At 50.7% G+C, this 13,358-nt stretch overlaps 1 protein-coding gene across 4 annotated transcripts; it reads left to right on the top strand.

Moving 5' to 3' along the window:
- The first annotated feature begins 10,144 nt into the window (after window positions 1-10,144).
- Window positions 10,145-13,116, top strand: LOC109778848 (uncharacterized). Of its 4 annotated transcripts, none has more exons than XM_040401448.3 (6): window positions 10,145-10,751; window positions 10,834-10,920; window positions 11,972-12,012; window positions 12,244-12,450; window positions 12,541-12,726; window positions 12,819-13,116. In XM_040401448.3, the coding sequence occupies exons 1-6, from the start codon at window positions 10,166-10,168 to the stop codon at window positions 12,939-12,941; spliced, it is 1,230 nt and encodes a 409-aa protein (XP_040257382.2). In that variant the 5' UTR covers window positions 10,145-10,165; the 3' UTR covers window positions 12,942-13,116. The 4 variants fall into 4 exon arrangements, with proteins under 4 accessions (XP_040257382.2, XP_040257381.2, XP_040257383.2 ...); XM_040401447.3 differs by having other exon boundaries at window positions 10,145-10,756; window positions 12,237-12,450; XM_020337432.4 differs by having other exon boundaries at window positions 10,193-10,751; window positions 12,237-12,450.
- The last annotated feature ends 242 nt before the right edge of the window (window positions 13,117-13,358 follow it).

Raw genomic sequence — 13,358 nt, 5'->3', positions numbered from 1 at the left:
GCAAATTCTACATTCTTCTCAATCTTAGGGGCCGGGCCGGCATGATTCAAATGAGTGGAAGGAAGCGGTCCACCATAGACAAGTGGAGGTTCCACATGGGCAAAGATGCCAGTGCCATTTTTACCACTAGAAGAAGGAGCTTTCTCGCTAGTAGCTTCCCCCTTGTCGGAGGTAGCATCCGTCACCTTGTTAGCGGGATCACCCACTTTCAACGGTGCGGTGGAAAGTTTAAGCCTTTCTAAGAATTTATTAAACATGCTTTCGACTTCGGTCGTCATGGAGGTATTCAATGTGTCCAACGCCACATTGAATTCCTCACGAGAGACCACGATTCCCCCATCTCCCGTAGACGAGACCGGAAATACACCGGAGTGCTCCTCCAGACCGTCTACGATGTCAACCATACTCTTCGGACCGTAAAGTCCTTAATAAAGAGACGAGGCTCTGATACCAATTGAAAGGATCGATATAGTTGACTAGAGGGGGGGGGGGTGAATAGGCAACTAACAATTTTTAGCTTTTCTTTACCAATTTAAACTTTGCATCAAAGTAGGTTGTCTAGATATGCAACTAGGTGAGCAACCTATATGATGCAACAACAATAAGCATACACGCAAGCAAGAGATAAAGCACAAATAAGCTTGCACAAGTAAAGGCACGAGATAACCAAGAGTGGAGCCGGTGAAGACGAGGATGTGTTACCGAAGTTCCTTCCCTTTGAGAGGAAGTACGTCTCCGTTGGAGCGGTGTGGAGGGGGGGGGGTGAATAGGCAACTAACAATTTTTAGCTTTTCTTTACCAATTTAAAATTTGCAACAAAGTAGGTTGTCTAGATATGCAACTAGGTGAGCAACCTATATGATGCAACAACAACAAGCATACAAGCAAGCAAGAGATGCAACACAACATAAGCTTGCACAAGTAAAGGTACGAGATAATCAAGAGTGGAGCCGGTGAAGACGAGGATGTGTTACCGAAGTTCCTTCCTTTCGAGGGGAAGTACGTCTCCGTTGGAGAGGTGTGGAGGCACAATGCTCCCCAAGAAGCCACTAGGGCCACCGTATTCTCCTCACGCCCTCACACAATGCGAGATGCCGTGAATCCACTATTGGTGCCCTTGGAGGCGGCGACCGAACCTTTACAAACAAGGTTGGGGCAATCTCCACAACTTAATTGGAGGCTCCCAACGATACCACGAAGCTTCACCACAATGGACTATGGCTCCGCGGTGACCTCAACCGTCTAGGGTGCTCAAACACCCAAGAGTAACAAGATCCACAAGGAATTAGTGGGGGGATTCAAATTTCTCTTGGTGGAAGTGTAGATCGGGGCCTTCTCAACCAATCCCTAGAGAATCAACAAGTTTGGTTGGCTAGGGAAGGAGATCGGGCGAAAATGGAGCTTGGAGCAACAATGGAGGTTAGAGGTGAAAGAGGTAGTCAACTACAGGAGGAAGACACCCCTTATATAGTGGAAGAACAAATCCAACCGTTATCCACCAACTCAGCCTGTGCAGCACGGTACTACCGCACCTGAGGCGCGGTACTACCGCAGGGGCACGCGGTACTACCGCAGAGCCCCGCGGTACTTCCGCCCAAGCAGCAGAGACCAGAACAGTCACACATGCACTAAGGCAGAGGGCGGTAGTACTGCTGGCGCGGTACTACCGCTCCCCCTTGTGGTACTACCGCAAGGCAGGGGCTGTCCAGGGATGGGAAGGCACGGATATAAAAAATTACATCCGTGGCTACTTCCGCAGAGTTGGAGTCGATGCAAAAACCCGACGCGGTAGTACCGTAAGCCAGCCGCGGTACTACCGCGCGAGCCGCAGATGTAAAAAATTACATCCGCCCCTTACTGCCGCGTACTTGCGGAACTAAGCAGGGACCACGGTAGTACCGCTTACTAGAAGCGGTAGTACCGCTTACTAGAAGCGGTACTACCGCACCAGCGGGCGGTACTACCGCAAGGTCCTGCGGTACTACCGCTCTAACAAGCAGTACTACCGCACCCCCTAGATCGGCAAACAAGAGCAATATTTGCATAGACAAGGAAAACATAGGATGCTCCAAAGGCTAGAGGAAAGGAGGTGCAAAGGAAGATGTGTACGTGATGAATCCACCCAACCTTTCCAATGCGGACCCCCTCTTAATAGTACGGCTTCCCTACGACTCAATACCACCGAAAAGAACCGAAGAGAAACACCGTCTTCTATAGCCTTCGAGGGAAACCCAATCATCTTGTGCCAAGTCAATATATCTAAAATATTCGATGCACATGATTAGTCCACAAAAGCATTGTCATCAATCACCAAAACCAACTCAGGGATAAAAATGCCCTTACAAGAGCGAATACCGAATACGGGTTATGTTCACTGGATCTGATTGATATGTCAAACGCAACCTTACAGATTATAACGCCCCTACTCGGGCTATTTGACATGCCGGGGGTCGAAGGCTGAGAAAAAGGGCACTTTACAGGTTTGAAATAAAGAGTGCGGTCTACAAAAATCATTTGGACCTCCTGTCGCATGTCTGCGCTGCCTTGCCTCGGTTAAAGGACTTCTCAGCAAGAATAGCCTTTGGCTATTTATACGAAGCCGAACTCAGAAAGAGTCTGTAAGATGACCAGGCTTTGAGTCACCTGTGGTAAAAAAAATAAAAAGTAGTTAGAAAAGGGAAAAGACTATAAGAGTGCGGACCGCGTTGTAGGCTTGTCCGTATTGTGCCTCCACCGATGACCAGGGTATTTTAAGTGCATAATTATGTATGCGTGGTACAAACTTCACGGCTATATGGGGCGAACGGTGGAGGCCGAACTGCTAATCCAGCTCTGAGATTGATTGGTCCTGATTAATAGAAACCGGCGGCTTGATGGCCGATGAGATACGCGGCTTGATAAGGCCGCTTTGTACTTCGGCTGCAGTAGCCGTAGTATGGTCCTCTGTACGGAGGGAGCATTCCGTATTTCCATTTATCGTGATGATGCCGCGTGGACCGGGCATCTTAAGCTTTAGATAAGCGTAATCTGGGACCGCATTAAAACGAGCAAAAGCGGTACGCCCGAGTAGTGCATGGTAGCTACTGCGAAACGGGACAATATCAAAGGTCAAGCCTTCGCTTCGAAAGTTGTTCGGCGAACCAAAAACGACTTCCAATGTAATTGAACCCGTGCAGTGAGCTTCTACGCCGGGTACTGTTCCCTTGAAGGTAGTTGCAGTGGGCTTGATTCTTGAAGGATCAATGCCCATTTTGCGGGCACTGTCTTGGTAGAGTAGATTAAGGCTACTGCCACTGTCCATAAGGACTTTTGTGAGATGGAACCCATCGATAATTGGGTCAAGGATTAGAGCTGCCGAACCTTCGTGACGGATACTGGCCGGGTGGCCCTTGCGATCAGAAGTGATCGGGCGGGCCGCCCATTGGCTTAATGTTGGGGCGACCAGCTCTACGGCGTCGGCGTCCCGTAGTGCGTGCTTGCGCTCCCCTGTAGGGATGTGCGTCACGTATACCATGTTTACTGGTTTTTTCGGGGGGAAATTGCTTCTGACCCCCGGTGTTCGGTTGGCGAGTCTCTTCGTCATCGCTGTCACTGGGCGGCCCCTTCCCCTTGTGTTCGGCATTAAGCTTGCCGGCTTGTTTGAAGACCCAACAACTTCTGTTGGTATGATTGGATAGTTTATCGGGGGTGCCATGAATCTGGCAGGGCCGATCCAGTATCTTGTCTAAATTGGATGGTCCGTCTCTGTTTCCCTTGAATGGCTTTTTCTGTTGACCGGGTTTGGAACCACTGAATCCGGCGTTGACCGCCGTGTCTTGGGTTCTTCCATTATTATTTCGACGCTTGTGTTTACTGCGTCGTGGCTTGCCGTTGCCGTCTCGAACTTCAGAAGTGCCCGGATCATTGGTGTTGTTGCTTCTACGATCGAGCCAGCTGTCTTCTCCCGCGCAAAAGCGGGTCATTAGAGCGGTAAGGGCTGCCATGGATTTTGGTTTTTCTTGACCGAGGTGGCGGGCGAGCCACTCATCTCGGACGCTATGTTTGAAGGCTGCGAGGGCTTCGGCGTCCGGACAATCGACAATTTGGTTCTTTTTAATTAGGAACCTAGTCCAGAGCTTCGTGGCTGACTCCCCGGGCTGCTGGCTGATGTGACTTAGGTCATCGGTGAAGGAAATATGCCCTAGAGGCAATAATAAAGTTATTATTTATTTCCTTACATCATGATAAATGTTTATTATTCATGCTAGAATTGTATTAACCGGAAACATAATACTTGTGTGAATACATAGACAAACAGAGTCTCACTAGTATGCCTCTACTTGACTAGCTCGTTGATCAAAGATGGTTATGTTTCCTAGCCATAGACATGAGTTGTCATTTGATTAACGGGATCACATCATTAGGAGAATGATGTGATTGACTTGACCCATTCCGTTAGCTTAGCACTCGATCGTTTAGTATGTTGCTATTGCTTTCTTCATGACTTATACATGTTCCTATGACTATGAGATTATGCAACTCCCGTTTACCGGAGGAACACTTTGTGTGCTACCAAACATCACAACGTAACTGGGTGATTATAAAGGTGCTCTACAGGTGGCTCCAAAGGTACTTGTTGGGTTGGCGTATTTCGAGATTAGGATTTGTCACTCCGATTGTCGGAGAGGTATCTCTGGGCCCACTCAGTAATACACATCACTATAAGCCTTGCAAGCATTGTAACTAATGAGTTAGTTGCGGGATGATGTATTACGGAACGAGTAAAGAGACTTGCCGGTAACGAGATTGAACTAGGTATCGAGATACCGACGACCGAATCTCGGGCAAGTAACATACCGATGACAAAGGGAACAACGTATGTTGTTATGCGGTCTGACCGATAAAGATCTTCGTAGAATATGTGGGAGCCAATATGAGCATCCAGGTTCCGCTATTGGTTATTGACCGGAGAGGTGTCTCGGTCATGTCTACATAGTTCTCGAACCCGTAGGGTCCGCACGCTTAACGTTACGATGACAGTTATATTATGAGTTTATATGTTTTGATGTACCGAAGGTTGTTCGGAGTCCCGGATGTGATCACGGACATGACGAGGAGTCTCGAAATGGTCGAGACATAAAGATTGATATATTGGAAGCCTATGTTTGGATATCGGAAGTGTTCCGGGTGAAATCGGGATTTTTCCGGAGTACCGGGAGGTTACCGGAACCCCCCGGTAACTTAATGGGCCTTAGTGGGCCTAGGTGGAAGAGAGGAGAGGAGGCCAGGGCAGGGCCGCACGCCCCTCCCCCCCAGTCCGAATAGGACAAGGAGAGGGGGGCGGCGCCCCCCCCTTTCCTTCCTCCCCTCCACCTCTTCCCCCTCTCTCTCCTAGTCCAACATGGAAAAGGGGGGAGTCCTACTCCCTGTAGGAGTAGGACTCCTCCTAGCGCGCCACTCCCTTTTGGCCGGCCGAACCCCCCCTTGCTCCTTTATATACGGGGGCAGGGGGGCACCTCTAGACACACAATTGATCGTTGATCTCTTAGCCGTGTGCGGTGCCCCCCTCCACCATATTACACCTCGATAATATCGTAGCGGTGCTTAGGCGAAGCCCTGCGTCGGTAGAACATCATCATTGTCACCACGCCGTCGTGCTGACGAAACTCCCCCTCAACACTCGGCTGGATCGGAGTTCGAGGGACGTCATCAAGCTGAACGTGTGCTGAACTCGGAGGTGCCGTGCGTTCGGTACTACTTGATCGGTCGGATCGTGAAGACGTACGACTACATCAACCGCGTTGTGTTAACGCTTCCGCTTTCGGTCTACGAGGGTACGTGGACACCACTCTCCCCTCTCGTTGCTATGCATCACCATGATCTTGCGTGTGCGTAGGATTTTTTTTGAAATTACTACGTTCCCCAACAATCGGCATCCGGAGGCCGGACATATGTACCTTGTAAGTTATTGTGGAAGGCGTCTTCCAAGTCTTCCCAGCTGCCGATGGAGTTCTCTGGGAGGCTGTTTAGCCAGTGCCGCGCTGGTCCCTTTAGTTTTAGTGGGAGGTATTTTATGGCGTGGAGGTCATCACCGCGGGCCATGTGGATATGGAGAAGGAAATCTTCAATCCATACTGCGGGATCTGTTGTTCCATCGTATGTTTTGATATTCATGGGTTTAAACCCTTCTGGGAATTCATGCTCCATTACTTCATCAGTGAAGCAGAGGCGGTGTGCGGCGCCTCTATATCGGGCCAAGTCGCGGCGTAGCTCGGATGGAGTTCGTCTGCGGTGTTCGGCCTGAGCGTGGTCGTGTTTGTCATGTCCGGCTAGATGGCCGTCGTCGCGCGTCCGGGCACGCCCCCGTGATCCGTAGATCGATCTGGTCTGACCTGCTCTGTTGTCTAGGTCCTGCCGCAGGTCATATGTATGACCCTGAGCTGTCGTGTCTCTGCCCTTACGGCGAGGTGGTACAGGCTGGTGTTCGGCTTGAGTTGTTGCTTTGTCCCGGCCACGCGGTGGTCAGTCAGCCGCATTATGCGCTGATGGTGCGGGCTCCAGCGCCTCGTCATCGAATTGAGGTAGTAATTTGCGCTTCGGGTAACTTTTGGTTGGTTGCTCGAGGCCGTATTCCTCGGCTGCCAGGACATTAGTCCATCTGTCATTGAGCAGATTTTGGTCAGCTTGAAGCTGCTGCTGCTGCTTCTTTTTCAGGCTCTTTGCAGTGGCGATTAGCCGACGCTTAAAACGCTCCTGCTCGAGGGGTTCCTCAGGCACGATAAAGTCTTCGTCACCTAGGCTCACCTCATCCTCGGAGAGTGGGAGATAGTTACTGTCCTCCGAGTCTTCGTTTATGGCCTGTTCATCAGGGCTGACTTGCCCATCTTCCCTATCGTCCTGTTCGAAAGTTGGCTCGACGGGGTCTTCTTTGTCTTCGGCATCGTCCGGAGTATTGTTTTCTTTCGTGTCGGTATTGCTATCTTTTCCACGGCGTGACTTAGAGCGGCGATGTTGACGTCGGCGCTTTGGCTGTATCTCAGGAGGTTTGTCCTTGACTGGATCTTTCTCGTTATCACCGTTATTCTCTTTGGGTGTATCCACCATGTATACGTCGTATGAGGAGGTGGCTGTCCAGCACCCGGTAAACGGCGGGTTTTGGGCCTGCTCCTCTTCGGCATCGTCGTCCATACCGTCGATGTCTTCGGAGCCGTAATCGAGCATGTCGGTTAAGTCTTTGACAGTGGCTATTAAGTGGGAGGTGGGTGGGAAGCGAAATTCCCCGTCATCAGCCCCCATTTCAAACCGGATATAATTCGGCTGTGAGTCCCCTGCTAAGGAGAGGGTTTTTAATGAGTTTAGCACATCGCCTAAAGGTGAGTGCTGGAAGATGTCCGCGGAGCTGAGTTCGACGATTGACGCCTGATCAAGCTCGACGGACGCGGATGCACGTGGTTCGAAACCTATGGCCGGAGATGAATCTGAGGTTCCGGTGACACGGATCCCGCTTGAGGTTGGGTCTGTGTGCGGCTCCAACGCCGCTAAGTCTGCGGCCTCCGTGGCAGGGTTGAGCTTCCCGTCCTCGGATGGCGCAATCTGCTCCAGATATAGGGCCAGAGCAGTTACATGTGCTATCTCCTAGGTATGATCCGATGACAGATTTAGGTCATGTTCATCACGTTGGCAGGGAGCGGTTGCAATGGGCTCAAATCCGTCGAAGATCAAGTCTCCGCGGATATCAGCAACGTAGTTCAAGCTTCCAAACCTGACTTGATGGCCAGGGGCGTAGCTGTCGATCTGCTCTAGGTGGCCAAGCGAGTTGGCCCGTAGTGCGAAGCCGCAGAATACGAAAATCTGGCTGGGGAGAAAGACCTCCCTCAGGGCAGCATCATTGTAGATGATTGGCGGGGCCATCGAGCTTCTAATGACGACACAGTGGAACTCTCAATGAAAGCACCAATGTCGGTATCAAAACCGACGGATCTCGGGTAGGGGGTCCCGAACTGTGCCTCTAAGGTCGATGGTAACAGGAGACAGGGGACACGATGTTTACCCAGGTTCGGGCCCTCTCTATGGAGGTAATACCCTACTTCCTGCTTGATTGATCTTGATGAATATGAGTATTACAAGAGTTGATCTACCACGAGATCGTAATGGTTAAAACCCTAGAAGTCTAGCCTGTATGATTATGATTGCCCCTACGGACTAAACCCTCCGGTTTATATAGATACCGGAGGGGACTAGGGTTGTACAAAGTCGGTTACAGAGAAAGGAATCTTCATATCCGAACGCCAAGCTTGCCATCCACGCCAAGGAGAGTCCCATCTGGACACGGGAGAGAGTCTTCTATCTTGTATCAGTCCGACCCATGTTACATAGTCCGGATGCCCGAGGACCCCTTAATCCAGGACTCCCTTAGTGGCATCGATGGTAGAGAGACCTGGCACGGTAGATGCAACAGTACAGCTCTGAAGATGGACTCGTGACAGGTGGCTGCGGCGGCCTCATACCCGGCAGGCGTCCTGGTTGAGGAGTGTGCCCCATACCATGCAGGTGTCCTGGTTGGGACCTCAGGTCTTAAATGTGTAGGTTTGGCTGCGATGTCTGTTTGGTATTAGGCCCAGGCTATCAGCACCCCTTCGTCATTTGGATAGATGTAGTGACAATTGTTGCTTAGACGGTGGCTTTAGTCTTGCTGTTGTATGACTTTGTAAGGTCTTGTGAGAATAATTAATAAAGTGGTCGCATGCAACGCCCAGATGCAGAGGCCGGGGGTTATCCTCCTTTTCTAAAAAAAATGACTGCTGGCGGCGAAACTCTATGGGAGAATCTTTTCACAGAGATGAAGCATGAGAGATGGCAGCCCTTGCTGCCGCCTGGCATAACCGCCGTGCTAGGCGGATCGAGGCCGGCTTGCCGGCCAGCTCGCCCGAGGTCTCCGACGCTGACGACGACCCCATGATGGAGACGGGCTCCGACGGCACCGCCTCCACTCTCACGCCTGTGCACACTGGCTTCAGAATGGAGCAGGCGCACTACAACGCCGCCATGGCGGAGGTGCAACGTGCGCCTTTGTCGGCATTCCAGCAGACGCAAGAGTAACAACGGTGCAATTTGTTCCTCTTGGAGCAGCACTGGGTGGTGGAGGGCCACATCTAAGGTGAGTGCGCGAGCGAGGAGGTCATGGCCGCGGCGAACCCCAACTTCGTCGCAGAGCAGCGTGCCATCTACGATGTTGTCCACGCTCAATATGCCGCTCGCCAGGAAGCAGCCGCCGCCGAGGCGCAGCTCCAGGCGATCGCCGAGGAGAACAACGCCAGCTGCGCCTCCTACACGCTACCAACGAACTATCCGGCAGCCCGGTGGGGGAATGACGATAGCGTGGGCGCCATTTCTATCATGGACCTCATGTCCACCGACGATGGCCAAGGCGCGGACTCCTCCGAGGATGAGTAGGGCACGGGAGGCGGCAGGGCCTTGTCTCCTATGTGAGCCAGTCCGTCTCTTGTGTTCTATTCTTCCTCACCGAAGACTGCAACTTCACTTCATCGTTCTTCTCGCCGGTGGTCATGAAGACGGCGAATGGAGGACAACAAGGGTTTAGGGTCAGGTCGGATTTTTGTTCTTGTAAATATTCGAAATTTGATGAATTTTATATATGCGGTTTGTTGAAAAAATGTTTGAAATTTATGCGGGCAACATTGGATGACTGTTCCTCACATCTGTGTCCACGAAAAATGCTTCCCCGTATTCATGCCATCGAAGTAAATTTTACGTGTCGTCGTTGAAAGATGGCCTAACATGCAAGAATCCTGATATAAGTATCTTGGGAGAACATGGGGCTTCTCAGAGCTCAGCGATTACTGGCCGTTCGATCGATTTTTTGATGTTTTTTCAGCCGTCGGATCAGGCCACTGGAGGACCTCGGCCGTTGGATCGACCCGGTAACACTGCTACAATGAATAGTTACCTCCCGCTGTAAAAGATCTCGTGCCACCGCGTGTAATTCTCGTGCCACGCCGAGGGCATTTTAGTCATTTCACTATAGGGTATAAAATCTCACCAGCTCCCCGTAGAACCCTAGCCGCTCGCCCCGCCCTGTCGTCTCGCCCATCCCGCCGCCCCGCCGTCTCGCCCGCCCCACCGCCCCGCCCCGCCCCGCCCGTCCCGCTCGCCATGGCCGTGGCCTATGACCGCGGCCCCGTCGTCCCGCCCTGCCGCCTCGCCCGTCCCGCCGCCCCGCCGTCTCGCCCGCCCCACCGCCCCGCCCGTCCCGCTTGCCGTGGCCATGGCCGATGACCGCGGCGCAGCAAGGACCGTCCGCCTCGCCTCTCCTCCTCCCCATAGGCCCCCATCAAGCTCACGCTCACTGCTCTGGGTCGCGCGCCACCGCGCCCCCGGTCAACTCTGCACGGGCCGCCTCCCTCCTCCTCCTCCCCATCGGGATCGGGCAGGAGGAGCGCAGGAAGGTCATGGGTCACCTCCCTCCTCCTCCCCATCGGGACCGGGCAGGAGGATGAGCGCCCTCCCTCGTGACCGCCTCAACGGGAGAAGGGATGCGGCCGTCGCTGCCGACGAGGACATCGCTGGTGAGCGCGGTGGCAGCCATCGACGACCTCGAGCGTGTGGGCGCGTTGGTGAGCGCGGCGGCAGCCGTGACCGTGGCCGAGCTCGAGCCCTGGCGCAGCAGCGCGTTGTTGAGCACGGCGGCGGCCCGACCATGGCCGAGCTTGAGCATCTCAGTCTCCGATGGCTCCTGCGCGTGCCGCTCCTGGGTGAGGTGTTTGTTCAATTGCCGTGGTTGATTTTCTCTGTTACTTTCGGTTTGGTCAGGGTCTCAGTGGGATTTCATTGCAGGTTCTGAAGAGCCACTGTTTGTTCCGTTCGTCGAGGATTCGACCGTCCTGCCGACTACTGCTGCGTCGAGATGTTGCAAGGCTTCGGGTCTGTGAGCTCTTCTTTTTTCCTTCCTATCTAGCGGTCTAATATTTGTGGAAGTGTTGTTATGTGCAGCTTCAGTAGTTTCTTAGATGTGTTGGCTGCTCGTATCTGGCTAATGCTTTTGCATATCTAGGGTGTTGCTCGTGTATATTTGCTATTGAGCTCGGTGTACTGTGCTTTGTCGTTCGTGTGGGTGTGCACGCTAGCAAACATCCCCTGGTTGGATTTAGTGGGTTTCTATCCTGCCTTGTTTGTTTGCTGGTGTATGCCTTTTCTTCCTTGGTTGAATCCTGCTAGGGCTGGTATTCTGTTCTCATCTGCACATGGGTGCTTGGTGCATTTTTTCTTCTCGTCCAATTGGCATGGCCTGCTGATGTGTGTGTTGGTCTTGCGTGTCCTATGTCACGCCAGCGTCGTCGATTTGCGAGGATTGTTTGATACAGTATGCTCATCATAGTGTGATTTCAGGAAGGTGTGGATGCAACAAGACATTTGCCCTTTAGTTTAGTCTGGTACATTTGAATTAGTCTGCTTGGTCCGTGTTCATTTAGTCTGCTGATTTTGGTTGGCACCTTCAGATTTGCTTGCTGAGAAACATAGAGTTGTTTGTCCACTCATACATGAAAAAAATATGGCTGGATTTGTTTATGTTGGATTGAGGGAAGGATAGGCTGTTCATTGGCTTGTATTGTTGGATTTGGTCTCCCTAGGTTAAATTGGAAGTTTTGATTCATGCTGAGAAACAATTTCTTCGTCCCACTGTAGTGTCATATCAGTTTGGATCCCTGTGTGACTTTTGTTTCATAAATTAGCATTTTTGGATATCAAGAGTTGTAGATTTCTAGCTCATCTGCAGCAACAAAAGGCAAAGCTTGTGTGCTAATTAATAATGATACGTTTCATTGTTCTAGGGAGTATTTAGAATGTAGAAGATGGCAATGTACCTGAACTTTATATTACGTTCAGTTGACAGGCTTCACACTTTGATATTTTTCTTTGGACGACCACTATCATTGATTATGTGTGTGACATTTCCTGGCTGATGTGGTCCAAGGGCAATTATCAAGTGGTCGGGGTTGCGGAGGAGAATGTGAGGTAGAAGCTCATTTATTTTCTGTTGCTAGCTTACATGTAACATCCATAGACTTTTGTTCTTTATATTCTGTTCAAATAGTCATCAAACATTCTTTGGTTGCATTGCTGTATGAAAACATTTTGCACTGAAATTAACTATATATGCTTATTATTAGTTCAGCACTAATATTCTAAACCTGAAGCATAAACCTAGGTGCTTTCCCCTCTAAATTTCTTCATGTTAGGTTTCAGAATAATCTCCCACCACCACCACGATTCATATCTGGAGAAGCTTTGTGGAATCCGTGGTGTTGTCCTTCTCGTACTATGGTTGCTGGCCTATGGGGAATCAGGATGGACATTGAGAAAAGTGGCAGCAGCGGGTGGCAGGTGTTGTGGCCGAGGAGCTCCAGCACACACCCACATTTTCGCTTGTTGACCTGGCAGCTCTTCACCGAGGTAGTGAGGCCTCCTCCTTCTTCCTTTTCTTTCATCTCAACTCTTCCTGTAACCATCTTTTGCCTGTTTTTTGGGTGCTTTTGTGTATAGGTTTGCTGCTTTGGTTTGGCTGGGATGTGTGCCTCCATGGTTGGGCCGTGTGGACTACTGGCAAGGATGGAGAAGCATAGGAAGGTGTCACCATTGCATAGACTCTATTATAGCCATGCTAGCTACTTGGCCATGTCATTTTGTTCACACAGGTGTGTCCACAACAACTCTGATAGTGCCATGCCGGTGAGCTCAGACCCTGATGTTTAATTTGATTATCAGTACAAACTGGGGCTGGACTGATGTGTGCTAATGTCCTCTTGATTGGTTTTATGTAGGACACGGTATCATTAAACAAGGACTCTTTTGGCGGACTCTTTTATCACCAGTTTCCTGGCGCTAAGTCTCCAAACGGTTCAGCTTTGCTTCAGTCCTCTCTTGAGGCCAGAGCAGTAACATGAGAAAAAACATCGTATTAGCTTCTGTATTAACAAGTGTAATTATGTAGTACTATATTTTGATCGGTTTTGTTTCCTCTATACTGCCAAAAAATCATATTTAGACTGCATTACACAACAGCAAGAATATTGCCATACAACTCAGATTCATATAACTTACAGTATGTTCCATGATAAATGTGTCCAGCAGGGGCTGGACATATTGTTTTTTGCTTCATAGTTCATTTTGAATGAAAATAACAAATGGTTTCAACCTCCATGGTTGACCTGTTTTGTCATTGTTCTCTCCGTACAAAGGCACCAATACCTAACATTTATCCTAACAGATTCATGGGTCCAAGAATAGGGTCAGACCGGACCGGACCTGTTGAATCTTGAGTGACACAGATGTCCTGTTGGTGTGAGGTGGGGATTTTTAGT

Source organism: Aegilops tauschii, chromosome 2 (genome assembly GCF_002575655.3).
Source record: "Aegilops tauschii subsp. strangulata cultivar AL8/78 chromosome 2, Aet v6.0, whole genome shotgun sequence".
Lineage (NCBI taxonomy): Eukaryota > Viridiplantae > Streptophyta > Magnoliopsida > Poales > Poaceae > Aegilops > Aegilops tauschii.
Note: the sequence above shows the minus strand (reverse complement) of the source record. Positions and strands in the feature narration are given on the sequence as shown.